This window comes from Branchiostoma lanceolatum, chromosome 12 (assembly GCF_035083965.1).
Source record: "Branchiostoma lanceolatum isolate klBraLanc5 chromosome 12, klBraLanc5.hap2, whole genome shotgun sequence".
In the NCBI taxonomy this organism is placed as follows: Eukaryota; Metazoa; Chordata; class Leptocardii; order Amphioxiformes; family Branchiostomatidae; genus Branchiostoma; species Branchiostoma lanceolatum.
In genome coordinates, this window is record NC_089733.1 from 13,032,607 (window position 1) to 13,056,770 (window position 24,164).

Sequence of the window (24,164 nt, forward strand, 5' to 3'; positions counted from 1 at the left end):
CAAACTGATATGTTCCGACTTCCGAAGTACTGTACACTCTATATTCACACTTAGTTATTGTTAGCTTTCTTTTTCAATCAATTTTCATTTGATGATGTAATTTACCCTTATCCCTGAAACGTATGGATAAAGCAAGATTTACAATTGAATATAGGGCTGTTGATTTCACTTCCAAAGAGTTGATGATATTTTAGACTTAAGGTGGTACATTGTTTATTTCCTTAAAGATTCTTAAAAGTTTACTGACAGCATAGAGAAGTCTGTTCCAAGTCTGTTCCTTATCCCAAGGAATATCTCTATGGCACAATCACCAATTCTATCATAATAAAAGACTGCAAGTAGAAAATCTCCTGGATCCAGACTCCACCCATCAAAACAAACGGAACTCCTTATTGGTCACTGCCATCTGGTCTACAAATCTGGGGGGAAACAAAAGAAATGTTTGACATTATGAGGATGAATACATATCTGATAAGTCTGTTTCAAATCAACATCCAGTTTAATCAACAAACACCAATTTTGTACATTTTGTACATTATGGACTGATAGAGTTTCTCCACTCTCACCTCTAGTCTAATTGGTATGGATGGTCCTGCAAGAGATTCAAACCCAGGATTTCTAGAGTCTGAGTTTGTAACTGGTATTGTGTGGCCTTGTGGTTGACTCAGACTCTAGAGGTCCAGGTTTGAAATCCCTTAAGCTGGCCATGAACCCTTCATACTTAACAAAAACATGCCGAATCAAAAACAGTGATGTGACGTTATCAACACTGACCTGGTCATCTCGCTGGTGACCATTCCGTATCGTGGGACCCGTGTCCAGGGCAGCCGCTGCTGAATGGCGGGTTCTCCCTTGTTGGGGTGCCAGAACCCCACACACTGGCCCTCTGTCTGGGGCAGGCGGTTTAACTGGTTGGGTGCTGGAAGTAAATGGAAAATCTGCTAATCCTGACATGTTTGTGGTGTTTTTTTGTTTTGTTTTTGTTTGTGACCTCTTACATGAAATCATGTCATTGCAAATTTGAGTTTTGTATTGCTACTGAACTACAGCATTGTTTCCAACGTGAATGCGAAACAACTCGAAAACCTCCTTTCCCCTCCAAATGGGAAATAAAAACAAAATTAAATAAAATTCACAGTATCTTTGTAATCATTTCGTTTAAATCCTTTGTATTCCTGGGAAGCTTGAATTGGCCGGCAGGCTGCTTTTCATTGAGGTCATGAGTGACTCCACAGGTATGACGTAAGGGTCAGACAAAATATAACAAAGATACAGAAATTGAGAAAAGAAGTCCTAACAAAGTCATGAACATTGCATTTTATACATAAAACAATAAACAGAAGGAAAAAGCAACAGCAGGAGAGGGGAGGTTTCGATGATAAAGGAACACACCAAATGTCGAGGAAAGTGTATATCTGTAATCAACAGCTTTAACTTATAGAACTTAAAGATGCCTCAGACCTGCTTGTATTATCTAAGAGCAACATAGGGAAACGCGAAGCATGCACCTCGACAAGTTTTTCCAACTTAAAAGACACATAGCTCGAGTTGCTGCAGATTTTTACAATCGGTAAATGCAAAAGCACCCATACATCTAGTAACCTGTAGTTTGCTGGTTGAAATGTTTTGTTTTCTTATGTAAACAAACAGTAACAAGATGAACTGAACACCTGTCACCAATATGGTTCATTTGGATATTTTGTCAACGTAGAAAAATAAAATCAAAGTATCAACTTACCATGAGGATTCCTTATATGTTTCCTCAACATGGTGGTGTACTTCACATATGAGCCTTGTGGGTCCCCGCTAGTCAGTTCTGACGGGTTAACTTTCTCAGCGGGAGTAAAGGGCTTCGGCGTCCCTTCTCCGGGATCGCCGACCACTTCGGCCGCCGTGTCGACTCCCCTCGTCCCGAGACCTTCCGATTTGATCTCCGTCGGTCTCAGCACCTTCTCCTTGATGGCATCCTGATATCCTAGTCCGGTGATTCCGAAAAACGCCATGGCTATACGAGAAAATATGGGATACGGACGCTGAGATATGGTTAGCGATGTGAACTTTCCAGACTTAGACGGCCATGTTGTATACACAGCTGACCTCGTTGCTACGGCGACAGGAACATCTCGTCAACTCTCGAGGACTCCCGCGAGATATAGTTTGGATAGCATACACTATCACAAAAGGGGTGAAATGTATATTTGTCGTTTTAATAATAAATTCTATTTCCCAAGGATTACAGTACAGAAAACATGCAATAGACAGAAAACAATTACATTTATTATTTCGAAATATAATAAGGAGAACTTGAGTTGTATTTAGTTTCTCCATTATTCGGTTTCTTCTTGTATGCAGATTTGGATTCGCCCAATCTGGTAGCCGTCAAGAACAGTGACAGACGAATTTGGCAAAACCGTACGAAAACATCCACCATCATCGGCTTCCGGTTGCGTTAATCGCCTCCCAAAAATCATCCAGATTATTAAGGACTTCCTTCTCTTTCATATTTGCTGAAAATTTTTGAGTGAGTCAAAATGATGCAGTCAGGGGGCGGCGGTTTGGGCTCTCTGGCCTTCGACGAGTATGGTCGTCCCTTCATCATCCTTCGTGACCAGGAAAGTAAGACCCGGCTTACAGGAATTCAAGCACAGAAGGTGAAAAACCCTTTCATTATCACTATTACCAGCATATTATATATTATAAAAATAATTTCTTCCACAGTCACTGTCAGAGAATCTTTGCAAATATGACAGCTAACATGTAGAAGGTTCCAGAATATTTTGTGGGAGGGGGGGCGAACAGGCATGGTTCTCATGTGCACACAAAAATTCAGAAGAGCTAACGATAGGCTTGCGACCGTAGTAGAGACGAAAAAGAAACGCAAGAAGATGCAGAGACATTTATTCTTAGATATAGTTTATTTTGTTGTGGGCACTTTTGGTTGATATTACTGTACTAGTGTTTTTCTTGCACATGACAAATAATAGCTTTATTTTACAGTGCATTAGTTATGCATTCATTGTCAGTTATGATAGCTAATGTGTAACTAAGGAAAAGAAATGTGTATGCTTAAAAGAATAAACTAAGGGATGTATGCCTTGTTGAAAAATTATCAGAGATGGCAGACTTCACCCCCTCTATAAATGCTAAATGCAAATATTGTGAAACGATCATATTATTTGCACTGTATTGTGAGCTCATACTTAACTGTCACGTACAGGATTCAGAGTCATCAAATTCAATATCAAATATCAATATTCATGTTTTGTTCTTCTGTCCACAGCAACACATCTTGGCAGGGAAGACCGTGGCACACACACTTCGCACGTCACTTGGTCCCAATGGTAGGACAAAAAAACCAATTGCTTTGTACTATATCATAGTAGTATAGATACAAAGATGATTTTTGTTAGCTATTACCTGAGCCTCAAAATATTCATGTCATTTACACAAATTTTTCACACATGTAACATTTGTATTTTTGGAAAAGAGCAAAGCTAAAAAGTAACACATGCTTGGGAAGCAAAGAAATACATTTTGCTCAATCAGACAACAAATTCCAGGAATTTTTGTTGTTGTTAAACTTAGAGATGTCGTTGCCACATTTCAGTCACTACCATACATATTCGTACTAAATTGTAGCTCTTTGTGAAGGGCTATCGGTTTTTATGTTCTAAGGGATTGGAATTTTTCTGAAAGGCCCTAATACTACATGTATAGTATTTCTACTAGGTTAGTCAGTTAAAACTTGGTAGAAAAAAAATCCAATGCAATGGCCAAGTGAGTAGTTTGTTCACCTTGCATGACTATGATATGATCCCGGCCGAGTCATACCAAAGTCAGACTTTAAAAATGTTACATAACTGCTTTCATTGCTTAGCCTTTAGCACTCTGAAGTAGCCGTTTGGCACCCAATTCCCTATTGGTTACAGAGTTAGGCAGAGTTAGGGAAAAGGTTAGCACAAAGCAAATTGGGGAAAGAGTATGGTATCTGAATGCACGGTCACACCACTAGTACTACTAGTGGACTAGCCACCTGCTGTAGTGTGTAGTGATTGCACATAGTCTTGTGGCCCAAGGGCTATTGAATCGGAGATGTGCGGCGCTCTATGCACCATCTTGTGTGGGAAGGACTTAAGTTTAACTTGACATGTCCCCGTCTCTTTGAAATGTTGCAGGGTTGGATAAGATGATGGTGAGCTCTGACGGTGACGTCACGGTGACCAATGATGGGGCCACGATCCTGTCCATGATGGACGTGGAACATCAGATCGCCAAACTGATGGTGGAGCTGTCCAAGTCTCAGGACGACGAGATCGGAGACGGCACCACGGGAGTCGTCGGTATGTGCTAATCTCATTCTGTATGAAGGAGCTTGTTGGTAGTGTGGGTGCTTCAAATGCAGTATGGGTTCGATCCCCGATCGAGTCGTACAAAAGGTTTTTAAAAAAAGGTTAAAATAGCTTTCTCTGCGTAGTACTCAGAACTTGTGAGAATGTGTTTGTGTTAGAATTTAAAAGTATGTTATGTTGGTTTTCAAGAGAGGAAGGGGTTGCTGCTGCATGAAGTGTAATCAGGGCTTTACTTTCTTGGCCCTCAGATTTGTACAGAAGAATAATGGAGTGTGTGGATGACGAAAACACACAAAATGGACACAAATGTTACCACAGGAGTTAAATTGTGAATGGAAAAAACTCTTTAACAACTAAAAAATGGCTTTCAACTATTGATGCAAAACTATCAGTATTTTGTTTTGTGAGAATTTCCCCAATGCAATACGCTAGATCACATAATCCTGGATGTTACCTGTGATCTTTTTTTTCTAATCCTGAAAAACTGGTAAAATCTGACTCTGAGAACCATGACCTTAGTTCATTGTAGCCCTATGTTAAAATGTTGACCTGTTCCTTTCCCAGTCCTTGCTGGAGCTCTACTAGAGGAGGCAGAACAGCTCCTGGATAAGGGGATCCACCCCATCCGTGTGGCAGACGGGTACCAGTGCGCCGCCCAGGTGGCCATCGACAGACTGGACCAGATTGCTGACTCCTTCCCGGTGGACCCCAAGAACCCAGAACCGCTCATAGAAACCGCCATGACTACTCTCAGCTCTAAAATGTGAGTTTCCATGCTACCATATTGTCCTTTTCAAAAACATCTACATTATTCAATGGAGACATGACCATGTACCATAAATTTGATAATTTTTTTTGTAAAATGGGGAAAGAGTCTGAAGAAATGCTCAGGATCAATGAAGGATTTTACAATTGTTTTTTTCAGAATCAACCGCTGTCATCGCCAGATGGCTAAGATTGCAGTGGAGGCCATTTTGTCCGTGGCAGACTTTGATCGGAAGGATGTCGACTTTGAACTTATCAAGGTGGAAGGAAAGGTATGTTGCATCAACGTCTTCAGTATTTCTTCAGATTAAGTTCATGAATCTTTATAAAAGCTACTGTATTTGTTTACCTTACTTGAAATGACAATGAAAGCCCCTGTGTACATGTCCTCCCTTCTTCTTTCTTTTACTCCCTGTCCCTTAAGCTTGTAGTAATCTTCTTGACTCAAAGATATATGTTCCTTACTATGTATAGGGCATACAGTCTCATGCAAGCATTCACCTATTGAAGGAGAGCTGATGTATTTTGACCTGTTTGATCTGTTTTCAGGTTGGTGGAAAGATGGAAGACACCCAGCTTGTGAAAGGTGTGATCGTAGATAAGGACTTCAGCCATCCACAGATGCCCAAGGTTAGTCAGCAAGGATAGCTTTTCTAGCTTTGTGGTTCAGTTTGCGACTTTGTTTGTGGTTGTACAGCATAACTCAAGAAGCTATGGATGGATTGTTATAAATTTGGTAAGTGGTTACATGTCAGCAAAACAAAGGAAAAGTTTGACTATGTTCGAAATTTCTCTGGTACTGCAGCAGAACTTTCAGTTTTGATATCATGATATCTCATAACATGAGGTTCTGAACATGCTATGGTCATGATTTTTTAGTGGCCGGTGGCTTTTTGACTGGGGAAAAAGTGATGATTTGGACCACCTAGCAGCTTTTCATGGGATTGCAGGCCTGTTTTTGTCCAAAACAGGATATCTCATTGTGTATGATTTCTCTAACCCACCCCAGGAAGTCAAGGATGCCAAGCTGGCCATCCTTACCTGCCCCTTCGAGCCCCCCAAACCCAAGACGAAGCACCACCTGGACGTGACGTCTGTCGAGGCCTACAAGAAGCTGCAAGAGTATGAGAAGGAGAAGTTTGATGAGATGGTTCAGCAGGTGAAGGATACAGGAGCTAACCTGGTCATCTGCCAGTGGGGGTTCGATGACGAGGCTAACCATCTTCTGCTGCAGAGACAGCTGCCGGCCGTACGCTGGGTCGGCGGGCCGGAAATCGAGGTAAGTTTGATAGAAGCACCATTGTATTAGCCTGGAATCAGCTATTCTAGCAACTCTAGCACCTCTGATTGCTTTCCCCCGGAAATAGTCTCCCCTTTGAAATGTTTGGCCCTTATGTCATTGATTAGTTTGATACTATTCCGTATGTTCTGGTATGTAGTGTAGGGGAGATCAAACTTATGAATGCCGACTGTGCACCATGGACTGTTAAACCCTCCTTTTCTCTTCTACTGTGAAATAAAACAACTGCAAAAGTGATAGAATTTACACTAGTTCTTTCATTTGGAAATTTTGGTAATGGCACAGGGGCAATTCCTTGTTAGTCAATATATAAGAAGGTTGGAATGTGAAGAATGTATTTGGTTCACCTCACAGCTCATCGCCATAGCAACAGGCGGGAGGATCGTCCCCCGTTTCCAGGAGCTGTCTGCGGAGAAGCTGGGGAAGGCTGGGATTGTTCGTGAGCTGACGTTCGGCACCACAAAGGACCGCATGTTGGTGATCGAACATTGTCAGAACTCACGTGCTGTTACCATCTTCATCAGAGGGGGCAACAAGATGGTGAGAAAGACCTCATGTCATCTCTTATCTATTACTTAGTCTAAAGGCCTGTTCACCCTTGTGCGTATATTCAAGTCCGTATGAGTTCCATACTGATATTTCTTTGGTCTAGGTAAAGTTTGCGGCCGAAGAAGTAATTTTTTGGGTTCGATAGCCAGGCTGCACAGCAGTGGGTCAAAGTTGAAAACAACCTCTTTCCCACAAACTTTACCTAAGCCCAAAAAATGTTAGTACGCAACTCATATGGACCTGAATATACATGTACGCACACATGTGAATGGGTCCTAACTATTTAACTTCTTTAGCTAAAGGGACAATTTCTGTAGCTGAAACTCTCTAATGCATATAGTTTGGCTTTGCCTTTGAAATTAAAGTACATGGTGTTTGTCAGAATGATTTGTTAGAATGTATTAAGGTTTTGTGTGCTGGACTACAGATGAATGGTTTTTCATTACAGATTATTGAAGAGGCAAAGAGGTCCATCCACGATGCCCTGTGTGTAGTGCGGAACCTTGTCCGTGATCACCGTATTGTGTACGGTGGTGGCGCCAGTGAGATTGCCTGTTCTCTGGCTGTGTCTGAAGCAGCCGACAAGGTATGTGTTTACAGTTGTGGTCTAGTGCACTTCTGTCTTAATGTTGGCTCAGCTTTTTGGCTGCGATCACGCCTGCAACGCCCTGCAATGGAATTCCTAGAACAGAGTGTTAAGTTAAACATTGAATCAAGCCAGCAACAGTAAGTGCCAGGGACTTGATTCAGAGTAACAACTTTGTTTTCAGAAATTTGTTTAGTAGTGGGCAATCTACTTACAATATCTGCATCTGTATAGCTGGTATAAAAAACTTTCAGTGTAACACAACAGCTTCGTATGCATGTGGTGCAGCAGCAGCTGGTTATATTGTACTGAACAACGACCTGTCACACCTAACCTTTGCACATCTAACTGCATGCATTTTTTAAAGCTTGGATGCCCCACTAGTTACAGTTAATGTTGTACAGCAATCCAGAATCAGAATGAAGCTCACACAATGTGTATTTCCCTACAGAATCCGTCCATAGAACAGTACGCCATGAGAGCCTTCGCTGATGCCCTAGACGACATCCCCATGGCGTTGGCTGAGAACAGCGGTCTCCACCCGATCAAGACGTTAGCGGCCGTAAAGTCTCGGCAGGTGAAGGAGACCAACCCGCGACTAGGCATTGACTGTCTCAGCAAGGGGACCAATGGTGAGAAATCAGAAAACCTATGTGCATACAGTTTTTGACGATGCCATAGCACTTGTAAAGTTACTTCTGCTTTGGTACACACACTGATTTTAGTTGTTCCTTCATCCAAAGGGAGCGAAATATTACATTTGGCTTGTCTGTGCATCTGTCTGTGTATTAATTGTATTGGCAAGGGGAAACCTTTGTGCCTTCAGATTTGAAAGATAATTTTTTGCATCACAGAGGCAGAGGTGTTGCCAGTTGACTTCTTTTTTGGTACACATGCTCATTCACTTTACCCCAAGAGAATGACGTGTTGTTTTTAGCTTGTCTGTCCCCAAATTGACTGTCACCATAAGGGGACAGATAATGAGATATTTGAGAAAAACTAAATGTGCCTCCTGTTTTAACTGCTTACACTCTGAAGGGGAAGAGTCTACCATTTTTGTCATTCGTGTCATAAGTTATTTATCTATGTATTTATTAGACTCATCCATTATAATACTGTTTGTTTTGATATTACAGATATGAAGGAGCAGCATGTGATTGAGACGTTACTAGCCAAGAAGCAGCAGATCATGCTGGCCACACAGCTGGTTAAGATGATCCTCAAGATAGATGACATCAGGACAGACGAAGACAAAGCTTAATTAAGTCGTACTGTACCGTGCACTGTTATGTACACACTTAGATATTTGTTCTTGCAGTATATATACACCTGTGTGTCAGTAGCATGACCTGAATTGAAATCATGAAATTTGCAAACTATTAGTAGATATTTAATCTGTGTAGGTGAAATATGCAAAATATGGAGGTTAAAATATCTTCATTGAAATATTGCAATGTTTTGTTTGATGTGTTTGCATTTTGTCCAGTGTATGTTAAAATTTAAGAAACTGCAGCACTGGTAGAATTGGCACTGTTTGAAAGGTGTACATTGTCTAACCTCTGCTGATATGTACCAGTCAACATTATCGTATGACAACCACCTTGCTCTGTCCTTTGGTTCTTTTCTATGACATCTTTCTGCAAAAATAAACACAGCTTGACAAAGTTAAAGTGATCTCTCTTCAATTGTTGTGAGAAACTAGGATGTAGACCAACACCCTACCTTTTAAAGCATTAGTTATGGATTGATCTTTATGATATCTAGTATATCATTTTTTTATCCTAGCAACTTTTTTGTTGGAGATTTTAGAAAGGAATAACTGGAGAAGGGGTTGATGGATTGTCATAATTTTTGGCGTGTAGATAGTTCAAGTGATGATCGAAATAATAGTTGCTGATTGGTGAGGATGTTTTGTAATCCCTTGCTTATATACGACTTTCAACCATGTAACATGTTGAAATACAAGATGATGGTTGGAAATCAATATTGCATATTGAATTAGAGAGGCCTTTGATACAATAGTGGTAAATAACTGGAATGTCACTTGTGTTTAAAAGTTAGGTAAAGGTGAGTGTGTGTGTGTGTGTGTATCAGTGTATGTATGCTTGTGTGTGTGTATGTAAGTTTGTACTGTGTATATGTCTTCTCGTGACCAGGTGCCCTTTGTTAATGTAGTTTTTGAGTCTGTAGATCGTACATCACTATTGATGAGCCATGCATCCTGTTGTGGTTTTAAACAAGAGCGGTCTTGTTCAGCCGAGCTGTCACAGGATTACAGGTGATAACGTTTCACATGTGCATGATAGGATATCGCAGTGAGTGTACCGAGACGTTCTTGGAATAGTTTCTACAAACCATGACTACAAACTGTCGAAGCTGTGCAAACATATGGAGAATGTTGCTGGTCTCTAGCAAGTTTTAGGCAGGTTTATTGAAAACGTGTCTACATAAGAACAGTATCATAGAGAATTGTTCAATTTTTCTTGTGTTAAAAGTTGAACGTGTACGTTAGATGTGGCGAAACCGACGTGTGAGGGCACATATTGAACCCTGTGAGTCTCGGCTCCAAACTGATGAATGGTATCAACACAAGTTTTGTAGCACGATGGATTAGAAGAACACAAACACAGAGATTTTCTTAGTTAACGGACCAAGTCAAACAAAAATTTTAAGTACACCTGGTACGAAGCTACCCATCAATCTAACAGTTACCCAGCTATGACTTAGGAAGTCATGTTGTCAAGTTCCTTGACCGATAGGCTATACGCGGTTTTGTGTGGGGTGTGTGGTCATCCCAATCATCCACACGAGTTCAAGTCTTACGATCGGGTGATGAAATGCTGAGTAGTGTAAAATGTCACACCCGCTAAGACTTCCGCTTTTTCTACTTCTGTAGAAAAACGTGGCCATCGTTTGCCCAGAACTGACGGTTCTGCTGCGGTACAATATAAAGTCGCTAGGGGGCCTATAATCTAAATGGGTCCTTCAGTTTGAAAGCTTTGACCCACATTCCATTTATTTCTTCATTTATATATTTTACCAGGGAGAAATCACAACTCATGCATGCGGTCTGTTTTTCATGTGTCCCTGGACACATCCCTTACACATACCAATATGATAAAGATCCCTCCGCAATGATGTCCACACACGCACTGACAAGCATAACTTTCTTGACGAAGGTATTATACCTATAAACGGCACCAAAACATGCCCTGGCAAAGGTAAAAAAGATTGTCGTCGAGAAGGTGTGTTTACAAGGATTACAAAAAAAGCACAGAAATAACACCTTAACCTTAACTTGATTAGCTTGTTTCGTGATCCACAACGTAACCGACCACCCACCGACCATGGTACGGTGGCATCAGGGCAACCAGACCGTTTAAAATAAGCATCGTCACGTCTTGTTCTGGTGTAGGCATTCCGACTGATGACCCGACAGCAATAAGGCTAATCTCGAAGTATATGTAAGGATCCGGCTCAGTCCCAGAACTTTAAACGTGTTTTTATCGGGGACCATTTAGCACATTTAATCTTTGCAAAGTGCTAAGATCGCGTTGCTTGGCTTGGGTTCAAAGAAAAACTGACGGCGCAGTTTGGATGTACATCACTACATGTACATCTAATGCCTCGGTCACATTTCCAAACAGAGGCCGGCGTGGTAGTTTACGGGTACACTTTCGGGTGGGGTCTCCGTGGGACACCCAGCTGTCGATGTTTTCACGATTAGGTTAATTTCTTTCTAGAAGTGCACATCTTAAACCATTCTCCTTGGAAAGATGTACTGAATGTTGCTAAAACACGCGAAAACACTGAGACGGAGTCAAACCCTTTACTTCTGCTTGAACTTTACGTGATTGGCCCCTGACCGAAGGACTGATACAAACGAGCCAATGGAAAGTCACTACACTTTGCCAGATCACTCAGAGCTCACCTAGCCTCGGTGTCATCCTCCGTAGTGACCGCTGGCTCAATCTTTCCAGAAAAAGTTGCTTCTGTGAAAACGTTCACTAAGCCAGTTCAAAATTGCATAATGGGTATAGCGACGATAGCGATGGAAATGTCAATCATATATTTTCAAAAAAATGTAAGACATTGCAGATCAATTTTGAATGTAAGCCATTACAGATCATTGCGCGCTTTCAGTGGTCGCTCAGCCGTCGCCCAACGGCTCCGCCTCGGTGCTATAGGGGTATTAATCGACCTCGTGATTGATGTGCTAAATTGCTTTGTTTAACAGCGCATATCACAGTGAATGGGTCCCAATTTTTTGAATATTCATAACTCCCCGTTGGCTCCTCCTTCGGGCAACTTCAGCCAACCCAGAGCGAATAAAGTTGACGTGAAGGCTGATTGCCAAGGTTACTGTCTTAGATAACTGACGGGAGAAAACGGTATAAAAATGCCCCGCGCTCCCCGCGCCTTCAGACAGTCGACCCGGGAGGAACAGGTGGCTTTGGGACAACAACATACTAGGCAAACTGTCGTGTCACGTACTTGGCCAGATTTCGGTGCGTACACAGTTTGACTTGTTTGTTCGCCTTTTCAAAGTATTTGGGCAGGCTAGGGACCTGCTTTCTGACATGAAGATGCATTTGATGTTCCTTTTCAAACACTGACCTAACTTGATGTTATGTTCATATACAATGTATTGCACTGTTGAGTGATATATGTATCCATCCAGTTGCTTGACAGCTTGAGTAACTGTTTAGGAATGTTTTTGCTACGTGCTATTCTTTGCACTCTCCTTCTTCTTTGGCATCTTCTGTCTGTTCCTAATTAGGAAAAACTTCTTTACAGCTCTCAAGAACTATGCCGTGTACTGCTATCCCAGGCGCAGACGTCAAAAGTTGGCAGGCAGGCAGGCCATTTTTTCAAGCGCGCCATAGTATTACCCAGGTTTAGGGTGGGCAGGGAAGCGTACGGGCCCAAGAAACAAAATTTACAACAGCTAAGAAATCAAATTGGATTAAACAATTGGATTTCTACGAAGATATGCTGGATACTTCGTCCGCGTCTAAAATAGGTGGTGCCACCCTTTGGGGGAATTTATGATCATGAGTGTTCAAAGTCCACCGGCCGAGTCTGGTCCAATATTTGAACGTGTAATTTTCGGGCCAAAAATGCGCTCGACTTTCGGGTTATTTTGGAATTAGATGATCCTCTGGCGATCAACAAATTCGGGTAGTGGTCGTTGAGCCGACGTCATACAACAGAAAAATAGCTCGCCCGACACATATGCGAACTTTTTTTGTTTAACAGGACATCTTCGGCAGGAAGACGGTCGGTATCCTCTCACTGCGCGACCCTTAGGGAGTCACTGATCATGAGCCTTGTCCAATGTGACAGGGTAGGATTTCAGGGCAAAAAGACGCTCGAGTTTCTGGCGATTGCGAAATTAATTAGTTGACTTTCTGTCTATCAACAAATTTGACTGAAGGTCCTTGACATTGTGACGACCCTTTTACCACCGTGACATCGTCTGTACGGCCGTCACCAACATAGACCTTCAGCGGATCGCCGAGCGCATGGTTGTCAAGACACCGTCGCTAGTATCCGTCTAGCAAACAGTCATTCTCATATCGCTGAATGGTACACTTTCAGTGTATCAGCCCGTTCCGTTAACATCATGACGCTTCATGGCGTAGAGGATAAGCGCTAGCATTATATTTTTGACCTGGGTTTTAACCCCTGCTGGTGCAATCTTTTTCACAAATCGTTTTACAATTTTTTCTCGATAGACTCTACTATCGTACATTTGTAATTGAAACGCTTTCTGAACATTAGACAATGCATTTAGGTAGATTGTATATACATACGTAATCTGATACTGATGGCCAGTAACATGGGTGGTCATGGAAATGGTAGTGTAAGATGTAAAACATAAGCAATACATTTGTCGTTGTGTTTTTCCAGAGAGAAGAAAACCCACCATGAGGGCTCATTGCGTCATCTTCACCGGATGCACACTCCTTCTCTCTGTCAGCAGTTCAGGTCAGCTACTGATTATCTTTGATTAAAAATGATATCAACTGTACCTGTCACGTTATGTGATATAATCATATCAAACTAATCGCTCATTGTCATTATCACCTCAGCCTGCATTGTAATTTTCATCATATTAAACACATGACTCATTGTTTTTATCGACTGAGCCTGTCATGTGTTTTCTATTATATCAAACCTATCACTTATTGTCATTATCAACTGAGCCTGTCATGTTATTTTGATCATATCAAAGTTATCACTGATTGTTATTTTCAACTGAGCCTGCCATGTAATTTTGATTATATCAAACTAATCACTCATTGTCAGTTCAACCCGTCATGTAGTTTTGATCAATCAAGCTCATCACTTATTGTCATTATCAACTGAACCTGCCATGTAATTTTGATCATATCAAGCTAATCACTCATCGTCCATGGCATCATCACATTAGCCTGTCATGTAATTTTGATCATATCAAATCTATAACTTATTTTCATTATCAAATGAGCCTGTCATGTAACCTTGATTATTTCAAACTAATCACTAATTATCAACTGTGCATTTAATGTAACATATCAAACCTTACACCGATGGTCATCCTTAACTGAACCTGTAAAGTAACCTTGATCCTATCGAACTAATCATTCAGTGTCATCTTCAACTGAAATCATTGTGTACTAGTAATTTTTATCCTAGCAAACTTATGACTCATTGTTATTATCAACTGAACCTTTCATGTAACTTGAATTAACTTAAACTATTACTGATTGTACTGTTTTTGAGGAACTGTTTTTTGGCGTATTACTGATTGTGAACTTTGGTCATATCAAACAAATGTGTTGCAATTTAGCCTACAGTGACTCGAAACCAGACGATAAAGCCAAGAATGAGGATGCCAGCCTTCTCCAGTTACTGGCAGGTAAAGTCTTAAAATGTTCTAGGTACCATTGCTCGGTTATAGGTTACTCATTTCTATTTTCAAACTCTCTTGAGGCTGGCATTTTTCGCTTTCTACTGTCAGATCGAGTCGCTGCCCGGTTTGTGCTCTTTTGAATTGCTCACGTTATGGTGCAGTTCGTGCTCATTGGCTCACAGAATGGTTTGACTCGTGCTCGTTTGCTTATATCACGAGTTCAGCCGTGTGAAGTTTCTGAATGTATGCACAGAATGCGATGGGTTTGAAGAAGGTGCCAGGAGCGGCTTTGCAGGCCCCTTCTTTTTGGCGGGGTCACATGATTTATATGCAAAGATGTTCTCCTCTACGTTAGATAAGTCAAAATATTTTTGCATTCATGTTATTTGTGCGGTCCTCAGTTACATAATTTCATCCCCGTCAAAGCTACACATTTCTCGAGTATGATATTAGTTAACACAAGGGAAGAATATAGCATAATATTGATTGTTTATCATCCAAGAATTATCATGAATGCCTAATGTTTATAATCAGTATAGTCCATGTTCGTTATCAGCTAGATGACCAACACGGACAAGCCAATATCGATTTAAATCCATCCCTTATAGTGTAATTGTTTTTCTCCAAAGTAACCGGTAAAAGAGTCCCAACGGATGCTGCTAGTGGGCCCAAAGTTCTTTCTGGCACAATAACAACTATTAGAACATAAATCTATATCAACTATTGTTCTCCAGATGCAACAACAGAAAGCAAGAAGACGCAGCAAGGAGCTTCCGAGGAAGTCGTGAACATGCTTCATGATCTTCGGCAGAAAATAGAGGGTAATTACCAGAAACTTTAATGTATGTATCGGCAATGACTTCATTGACTTACTACGGTGATTGCAATGAAGTGTTGGAAAATTCTGATTGAAATTTGAAGTGATATCATATTTTTTCAACTTTTGGCGTTCAAATGAATTTCAATGCATACAGAATCAGTCATTTCTTCTGCTGCAGAGGGAAACGGGCTTGTTGACGAGGATCCCGATGATGGAATTTTCCAGACGGAAGGTTGTGAAGGCCATCAGGTACATGTAATACATTGTACATGTAATAGAACACATACAATTCTAAATGGCAAGCCACAGTGAGGTATAGACAGTACTGTCAAAACATTGCAAATTACTCATGCGTTGATGAAGGTTAGACATCCTGGTAGGGTACGCCAAGAATAGTTACTCAAGCAACTAGATACAATTTTGAAACAGTTTCAAAATTTTATCCAGCTGCTTGAGTAACTATTTTTGGCGCAGATTACTCATGGTGCACTGCCTGTGTATCCTTCGATCCCGCAATTGTGCCAGGAGCAAAATGCCATTTACAGAAAATAATACAGCGTGTTCCGAGTTAAGTTCTACACCATGTCATGTCATTCATCAAGAACATTTCGATGGCCGAATAGGGTTTTGTATCTTGTTCAATTAGCAAGTACGTTGTTTCACTTGCCGGAAAGGGCAGAGCCTCGTTTTGTTTTCTGATACATGTATATTAGTCATGATATCTTAATTTTAAGGATCTATTATAACTATCATGGAATGAAACGTTTTCACTTTTTTCCCCCAAGTAGGTTTTCTCTTTATGTCAATTTTAAGTAGTTACGTTTTTCTTGTAGGATGGAGACGAGTGGGGCACACCTGATCATGCCAACTGTCACTGCCAAGGGCAGGACCGTTTCTGCTATCATGTCGACTGCCTTCCTGGTTCTGAGGTTGTCCGTGATTCCGATGGCCTCTGGGACTGCCCCGATGGGTTCACATCAGGTACACGATGTTCATCATAGGATTGTCAGTGATGGTTTAAGCCACAGACTGTCGACGAGCTAAGTATGATGGTTCCTGTTTTTTTTAGAGTCAACACAAGAAACATGCTGGTCGGCCTCAAATCACAATGATCAATGGTCATGCTAAGAACCAGTATAGCGATCAACCTTACATCATCCTACATAACATTGATTTGTAATGGAAACAAGTGAAGTTTCTAAATGTATGCACAGAATGCGATGGGTTTGAAGAAGGTGCCAGGGGCGGCTTTGCAGGCCCCTTCTCTTTGGCGGGGTCACATGATTTATATGCAAAGATGTCCTCCTCTACGTTAGATAAGTCAAAGTATTTTTGCATTCATGTTATTTGTGCGGTCCTTAGTTACATAATTTCATCCCCTTCAAAGCTACACATTTCTCGAGTATGATATTAGTTAGCACAAGGGAAGAATATAGTATAATATTGATTGTTTATCATCCAAGAATTATCATGAATGCCTAATGTTTATAATCAGTATAGTCCATGTTCGTTATCAGCTAGATGACCAACACGGACAAGCCAACATCGATTATATCCATCCATTATGGTGTAATTGTTTTTCCCCAAAGTAACCGGTAAAAGAGTCCCAACGGATGTTGCTAGTGGGCCCAAAGTTCTTTCTGGCACAACATCAACTATTAGAACATAAATCTATCAACTATTGTTCTCCAGATGCAACAACAGAAAGCAAGAAGACGCAGCAAGGAGCTTCCGAGGAAGTCGTGAACATCCTTCATGATCTTCGCCAGAAAATAGAAGGTAACTACCAGAAACTTTGATGATGTATCGGCAGTGACTTACTACGGTAATTTCAATGAAGTGTTGAAAAGATTCTGATTGACATTTGAAGTGATATCATATTTTTTCAACTTTTGGCGTTCAAATGAATTTCAATGCATACAGAATCAGTCATTTCTTCTGCTGCAGAGGGAAACGGGCTTGTTGACGAGGATCCCGATGATGGAATTATCAAGACAGAAGGTTGTGAAGGCCACCAGGTACATGTAATACATTGTACATGTAATAGAACACATACAATTCTAAATGGCAAGCCACAGTGAGGTATAGAAAGTACTGTCAAAACATTACAAATTAGCCATGGTGCACTGCTGTGTATCATTTTGATCCCGCAATTGTGCCAGGAGCAAAAATAATACAGTGTGTTCCGAGTTTAGTTCTATACCATGTTATGTCAAGAACATTTCGATGGCCGAATAGGGTTTTGTATCTTGTTCAATTAGCCAGTACGTTGTTTCACGAGTCGACAGGAAAGGGCAGAGCCTCGTATTTTTTCTGATACTTGTATATTAGTTATGATATCTGAATGATAGTCGATCTATCATAACTATCATGGAATGAAACGTACTGACTTTTTTGTTGTTCAGGAGATGGCTTTTCCCCTAGTAGGTTTTGTGTTCTCTCTATGTATTTACGTTTTCTTGCAGGATGGAGACCAGTGGGGCACATCTGATCATGACAACTGTTACTGCCAAGAACAGGACCGTTTCTGCTATCGTGTCGACTGTCTTCCTGGTTCTGAGATTGTCCGTAAATCCGATGGCCTCTGGGACTGCCCCGATGGGTTCACATCAGGTGATGGTTATCATAGGATTGTCAGTGATGGTTTAAGTCACAGACTCTCGGCTAGCCAAGTATGAGGGTTCCTGTTCTTTTAGAGTCAACACAAAAAACATAATGGTCGACCTCAAATCACAATGATAAATTGTCATGCTAATAACCAGCATAGGGATCAGCCTAAAATCACCCTACATTACATTGATTTGTAATGGAAACAATTTGTGTCTCGGCTAGTTGTCTTCTATGCTGGTGCGAAACTCCGGACAAGAGCCCTATTCTATTATGGTTCTCATACAGATTTGAATACGTTCAAATACAGTGATGTCCTTTTTTGCAGGAGAAGAAAATACGACTGACCTTGGGGGACCTGACGATGCAGCTGAGATTCCTCCTGTTGAAGAAGAAGAAAAGAGTCTTGTCCGGGAATTGGTAGATGATGGACTATCCAAGACGGAAGGTTGTCAAGGCCATCAGGTAATTACACATCTATTATTAGAAATGATAGCGACAGTGACATTAGAAATGGCCAGCAGCAGATTTTATGGTAAAGACAAAGCAAGATACAACGGTGCATCGTACAGTGCTTGCTTTCATTATTCTTCATGTTCGCAGATGTTCTCCATGTTTCAACACACGGTTGAAATGGCCTGAAATTCAAACATTTGGGCTTTTGGTTGCAGACTACTGTAATATAAAGCAATTTGATTGTCAGAAGTATTTGAAACTGGATGCCACCTAACTCTTTCAAGCTTAGCGTGCTCAATCATATAGCAGGTTAAAATAGCATTGTCTATATGTTAACAAGATTGACTGTCCTAAAGTGATGATGACGATCTCATCAGACCAATGGAGAAAAGACCATCACTTACGGTTGGATTCTTAGATGATGTCATCGATCACCCAATAAGTTTGTCTTTGTCTAAGAGTGTTATGTAAGGGTTAAGTTTCTTTCCTGCAGGTTGGAGACCAGTGGGGCACGCCTGAGCACGACAACTGTATCTGCACAGGTTCAGACCGAGTCTGCTATCGTGCCAACTGCCTTCCTGGTTCTGAGATTGTCCGTGACTCCAGTGGACCCTGGAACTGTGATGTCGGTCCCTCCAAAAAAAGCATAACAGGTAATATTGATTCAGGATTTCATGTGTAGTGTTCTTAAGCAATATCATTTAAATTGCTTCATAAGATGTTTCTATATTCTCTATTTTTGTCTTGACAAAGATGTGAAAGAATGAATATTAAGAGTTATATTTATCTTTATGGTATAAAACCCCCCGAAGTAATGAAGAATAAGAACGCATTTTGATTTAGTTAAGATCAAAGATTCCTAAATTGATGTTACACGTTAAGTTAAGTCACCGAAGTCATTGATGGACATAGAAAGACACAATATTGATATTTCGAGGTTGCAGGTGGAGTAATAGCTTTCTTTCTGTTGCATTCCAGGATCCGCTCTAATGATGCAGGACAGCGAAAAGGTAATTATCTACGAGGGTCAGTAAGTAAGTAATGCAAGTGGTTTTATAACAGGCTCAATTTTTCAACGCATTAGTTCAAATTTTGCACAAAGGTAAAAACACATTAGTCTCTCAACAGATCTATCGGTGGCAAAGATAGTAACCAGCCGGCAAAAGTTCCTCTTTTACAGCTACTAGGATGGAGTAAGGTGAGATGTTAGAGCCAGTTAGATTCATAGCCGAATACGTGACGTGTTGATTAAAGGATTTTGCAGACCACTCTGCCATTAACCAAGGGAAACAAAACTCTACAGTTTTATTGAGTGTTTAAAGACCAAGAGCTGTATAGAGTTTCGTTTCTCTTAGTTTGTGGGAAAGTAGTCCAAACCTTCAATCAACACAGCCTCATATTCAGGACTCTGGCGACCGCTCTGAATTTAGCTAATACCTCATTACACTCCAGCAACGAAAAACAAAAGCTGTCGGATTCCAGAAATCAAAATAAGCATATGGCGTATGGAGATATGCATTCTTATACGTGTGCAGTTTCAGTTTCCTACAATAGCTCAAGGTGGGTTAGGAAAATTTCTAATTGCACGTTAATTGAACCTCCCTTGTCCCGCTCTTTACTCCTGAAGGACATCAAAGAGTGTGGTCATCTTAAAGTCAACTCATTCGCTCATAAAAATCTAAACAACAAATTGAGATATTTCAATCTCAATACGATATGTGCCTTTACCTTTGTGCTAAATTTCAGCTCATTCGATGAAAAAAATGAGCCTGATATAAAACCACTTGCATTATTTACACCCTTTATTTACTCGTACACCGTTTTTATAAGGAATTAAAGACTTAAAATAGTGCATTCTTGTTGAGTTGACCATGTCCTTATGATGACCTGCAAAATTATGCTTACATTCAGTTTACACGTTTCTATTCGGCAGCGGGTGATAGTTACGGCGACTGTCCTCGCGGCATTCGGCGTTTTTTCTGGGCTAGTGGGAATCACCAATTTCATTTGGTCTCGTGTCGGGGCTGCAAAAACGACGCAGCAGCTCAACGAAATACAAGATCAGATTCGCGCCCTAGACAAGAAGGTGAACGAGTTGACACAAAGCGTCAGCGGCCTACAGTTAGGGCAACAGTACCTTCAGCAAGTCATCCTGTATGGCCGAGACGAACTACGACTGAGGAACATGCTGGACACCCTTGCCAAGATGCAGGTCAACGACGGGCAGTACACGGGAATACACGACACTGAAGCATGGGCAGACAGCGTGCTGAGTCATGGTTCCGATGGAGTCCAGCAGGTATGTGCACACTGTATTACATTAGTCAGTAGAGGAGAGGAATGTTTCTGGTATTCCCTTCTTTAAGCTGTAGAACTTTGATATTGGTTAGACAAAGGGGTCAAAATACCTTTAAATGTCCGAAAGCACTGAGGCTATATGGTTTACTGAAATGCAAATAGGGTGCCTATCATAGTAAATCATGTAGAAGTGTTGCACATTTGATACAAATTCACCCCCCAAAGTCTAAATCTGTTCTGACGTTTGCAGGTATTGTACAATCTGTTGGACATGGTGAAACCGCAGTCAGTACTCTTCGGTGGAAAATCTCTGTTTGAGATATATCATGAACAACTGCGGGGGAACATACCTGAGTATAGAGAAAAGGTAACCATTCTCTGCCTTTTTAAATCTTTATCTTAATTTCATGCTGGTGAAAATACAATGCAGACCCGAAGAAATTAATTGCACACGATGGCAGGTGAAGATTATGCTGATATTTACAGACGTAGACGTCTAAACGCTCTTAAAATTTCGATTCCTCCAATATACATGTATTCGTATGTCCATGTACTTCATAGCTCTGAATTCTACAACGCGTAGTGCTAGCATTTGATATGTCCTATATGTAAACAAATAACGGGTGGTGAAATCTAGAGGTTTGAATATGCGATGATGTGGGTTTCTGCCAATTATATCAAGGATGAATGATCCGAATTGAGGTGTTTATGGTGACATAATGCCTGGCCAGTGACCTATAATCACCAAATTGATAACCTAGTGATAAAAGACAATGGTTTAAGAGATGGCTATAGGTCACTGACCAGGCGTAATATTACACCTCGGTCATCTACTGTTATCATCACATCCAAACTGACAAAGGAATTGTTAACAAACTAAAATCCCATCATTCGGCATTCCTGATCATTAATGCACGGTTTTGGACCATGCTCATGACCTTATGGCTGCATAACCGATAAGAAGGGACACTTGTGATATTGCTCTACACAGCCTGGTTATGTTACTTTTACTTTTCACATAAAGATGCCGCGGAAAGTCACGCAGGTGTATGGGCTCATTGGAGGCGGATACGCTGTCTGGATCACAGCCCTGCGAATCAAAGGACGTGCAGGTGAAATCCCAGCCAAGACACAAGAGGCGCAACAAAAACTTCAGAGTTTGGAACCAAACCTGGAAAAGTACTTTAAGTATGGTAAGTCTTGATGACAACAAAGCTGTTTGATACTGTACAATGTGACATGTATGCATGTCCTTTTTCTAAATGGGTTCATTGCATCAATGCGTTTTGTGTGGAATGTTTTCCCTTCAATTTCATGTAATATGTTTATGAATTGATTGACTTTTTCTGGGAATAGCAAAAATATGTATCATAATGTTGAATACCTACTCTTGCATATGTGTGGATCATTACTCTACTTTCCTCGCAAAAGCCTACTGTGACGCTACAGGTTGCAGCTTGGACAACCGTTTCTGCAGAACCTAACTGTTACTGACATTTTAACGATCTGGTTTAGGCAGCTGCGCTTCAGGCTGGCAACGGCGGGCCAGCACGTGCTACAAAGCATTCAGCCTGTCCAAGACCTGGACTGATGCGTCTGCATACTGCCGTAACCAGGGACCAGGCGGGATGCTGGCAATGTCAAAAGACAGTGGTACCAACGGTTTCTTGATTAGCCTCAAGGACGCTGAAAGTAGTTCTTGGGGTTTTTGGTTTGGGCTAAATGATAGGGCAAGGGAAGGTAGCTATAAGTGGCCCGATGGCACCTCTCTTGGGTCTTACAAATACTGGTCACCAATCGAGCCAAACAACGGGGGTAAAAACTGGTGGGGCCAATACAATAATCCCGAAGACTGTGTGGAGTTTTTCAGGACCGGGTGGAGAGACAGCAACTGGAACGATGCTAAATGTGGCAACAGACGATACTTCATCTGCGAAAGGAAACCAGAGGGTGAGTGAATACATAATCTTTTAGCTTAACCTCTATCATATAACAGTAGCAGAATCTTGTGATAATTGAATTTGAATCTTGTGATAATTGAATTTCCAGAACCTGCTTTCTGAAAAATTGTTATTACAGATTCAAACCAACAAAATTGGGAATGATACTAGTATTCTAAACAGCTTGTCATTGAAACATCACATGCCAGCCGGACGTTTAGTAATTTGGTTTGAAATGCCACTTGTCATTTGACTTCTTTTTTTTTGCTACTCAAGCTAAAAACTAAAAGCAGTGATGTTATCATCTGAATATCATTAGCTGTAACGTTAACTTTACATGATGATATCTATTCATGTCGTTTTTCTTTATTTTCATAACAGGAGTCTGATGAAAGAGCAAATTGCACCGATGTGATTCCTGCCCTGGACATAACTAGTTTATCTATTTTTCTACTGTCATTCTCATGTCAACTGTCATATTCTATGTAGTATTTGTTAATCTCTATTTCTGTAATCTTTGGGGCCCAACCAACTGTTAGAATCTTAGCCTTCTCCCTCTGAACTGTCAATTTCTCATTTTCAATTTTCAAATTGAAATGCCCTAACTGTGCGGAAATAGCATTGATTGTGTAATGATTATCTCCAAAGTGTTAATGAATCACATGTAAATGCAAATCTTCAAAGCATTTATCTTGAAACTTTAAAAGACTATGAGGTAAAATCTCCAGCAGTTGTACATCACAACTGTTTGAGAGCCTTGAGGGTATGTTCAGGAAACTCTCCTGGGTAAGAAAAACCGTTACAATTACTAAGAGTGCAACCATGATCCCGTCCTCCTTAGACCTGCCCATCTCCCTTTGCGATTAAAAACAAGGAATCACATGATGCAGATGATGAAAACATTTTGTTTTGAAACCGGAAACGAATTTAAGGTAAACTGTTCAGCACCGTTATGACGCAACTGTTTGAGAGCCTTGGGAGTGTGTTCAGGATTGTACGCATTTGATCAAGGCCTTTGTCAGCTAAAACCTATGGTAACATTCAGATTGTGAGCTCACTTCAAGTTTTGGAAGGCAACAAGATATAGGGATTGTGCTGTGCCGATGTGCATGTGTAGGTGAATTAGAACATGTAACCGGTGTAACCACTTTATTTTTATTTTTTTTATCATCGCGTAACCAGATACAAGCATACAATGTCCTTCTAATGACAGGTATCAGACGAAGTCTTGGTAAAAGGTTTGTAACACCTAGTTTGTGAGTATCGTCAATGTTTGGAAGGCAGGAAGTATAGGAATGGTGTTTCTGTCAAACAAGGTAGACATTGTATGCATAGGATATGCATTTGTAGGTCAAAGAGAACATATAACCAGTGACTTCAGTTTAATTGAGTTTCACTATCAACGGCCTCCAGTTTAATTTGATAATTCCAGTTTAATTTGGCACTACATTTCAGTTATCTTAAACCCAAATGGCTTAGTATCACATCTGGTAGGTAAAGAAAAACGTTAAGAATATGAAGCAGCCATTGAAATCCCCCTGGGAATTAGCCCAATTCTCCAGTTCCCAGAAATCTGCAGACTTAGCTTCTGGCTCC

General features: G+C 40.8%; 3 protein-coding genes across 3 annotated transcripts; 2 read left to right on the top strand and 1 right to left on the bottom strand.

Annotated features, from left to right (window-relative positions):
• Positions 1–196: 196 nt before the first annotated feature.
• On the bottom strand, positions 197–2,118 carry LOC136446142 (sperm microtubule inner protein 11-like). Its single transcript, XM_066444431.1, has 3 exons — positions 1,739–2,118; positions 775–919; positions 197–419 (listed from the first exon to the last, which is right to left on the bottom strand). The coding sequence occupies exons 1-3, from the start codon at positions 2,001–2,003 to the stop codon at positions 371–373; spliced, it is 459 nt and encodes a 152-aa protein (XP_066300528.1). The 5' UTR covers positions 2,004–2,118; the 3' UTR covers positions 197–370.
• A 261-nt stretch (positions 2,119–2,379) lies between these two features.
• LOC136445918 (T-complex protein 1 subunit epsilon-like) lies at positions 2,380–9,032 on the top strand. Its single transcript, XM_066444149.1, has 11 exons — positions 2,380–2,651; positions 3,281–3,341; positions 4,176–4,340; positions 4,914–5,112; positions 5,275–5,386; positions 5,664–5,744; positions 6,124–6,393; positions 6,769–6,954; positions 7,412–7,549; positions 8,001–8,181; positions 8,686–9,032. The coding sequence occupies exons 1-11, from the start codon at positions 2,532–2,534 to the stop codon at positions 8,808–8,810; spliced, it is 1,638 nt and encodes a 545-aa protein (XP_066300246.1). The 5' UTR covers positions 2,380–2,531; the 3' UTR covers positions 8,811–9,032.
• Positions 9,033–11,949: 2,917 nt separating this feature from the next.
• LOC136446300 (uncharacterized) lies at positions 11,950–24,164 on the top strand. The gene is made up of 17 exons (XM_066444642.1): positions 11,950–12,057; positions 13,463–13,540; positions 14,385–14,453; positions 15,182–15,268; positions 15,446–15,516; positions 16,101–16,248; positions 16,960–17,046; positions 17,215–17,285; positions 17,733–17,880; positions 18,203–18,339; positions 18,824–18,983; positions 19,309–19,340; positions 20,264–20,629; positions 20,879–20,995; positions 21,653–21,821; positions 22,144–22,578; positions 22,950–24,164. The coding sequence occupies exons 2-17, from the start codon at positions 13,480–13,482 to the stop codon at positions 22,955–22,957; spliced, it is 2,166 nt and encodes a 721-aa protein (XP_066300739.1). The 5' UTR covers positions 11,950–12,057; positions 13,463–13,479; the 3' UTR covers positions 22,958–24,164.

What these genes read in the sequence shown, in the direction of transcription:
- LOC136446142 (XM_066444431.1), bottom strand. Translation starts at nt 2,003, where the DNA reads ATGGCGTTTTTCGGAATCACCGGACTAGGATATCAGGATGCCATCAAG. An exon ending in ACATATAAGGAATCCTCATG is followed by an intron (nt 920 to 1,738) that starts GTAAGTTGATAC and finishes ATTTACTTCCAG; the next exon opens with CACCCAACCAGTTAAACCGC. An exon ending in GTCACCAGCGAGATGACCAG is followed by an intron (nt 420 to 774) that starts GTCAGTGTTGAT and finishes GTTTCCCCCCAG; the next exon opens with ATTTGTAGACCAGATGGCAG.
- LOC136445918 (XM_066444149.1), top strand. Translation starts at nt 2,532, where the DNA reads ATGATGCAGTCAGGGGGCGGCGGTTTGGGCTCTCTGGCCTTCGACGAG. An exon ending in CAGGAATTCAAGCACAGAAG is followed by an intron (nt 2,652 to 3,280) that starts GTGAAAAACCCT and finishes TTCTGTCCACAG; the next exon opens with CAACACATCTTGGCAGGGAA. An exon ending in TTATCAAGGTGGAAGGAAAG is followed by an intron (nt 5,387 to 5,663) that starts GTATGTTGCATC and finishes ATCTGTTTTCAG; the next exon opens with GTTGGTGGAAAGATGGAAGA.
- LOC136446300 (XM_066444642.1), top strand. Translation starts at nt 13,480, where the DNA reads ATGAGGGCTCATTGCGTCATCTTCACCGGATGCACACTCCTTCTCTCT. An exon ending in CCTTCTCCAGTTACTGGCAG is followed by an intron (nt 14,454 to 15,181) that starts GTAAAGTCTTAA and finishes ATTGTTCTCCAG; the next exon opens with ATGCAACAACAGAAAGCAAG. An exon ending in AAGGTTGTGAAGGCCACCAG is followed by an intron (nt 17,286 to 17,732) that starts GTACATGTAATA and finishes GTTTTCTTGCAG; the next exon opens with GATGGAGACCAGTGGGGCAC.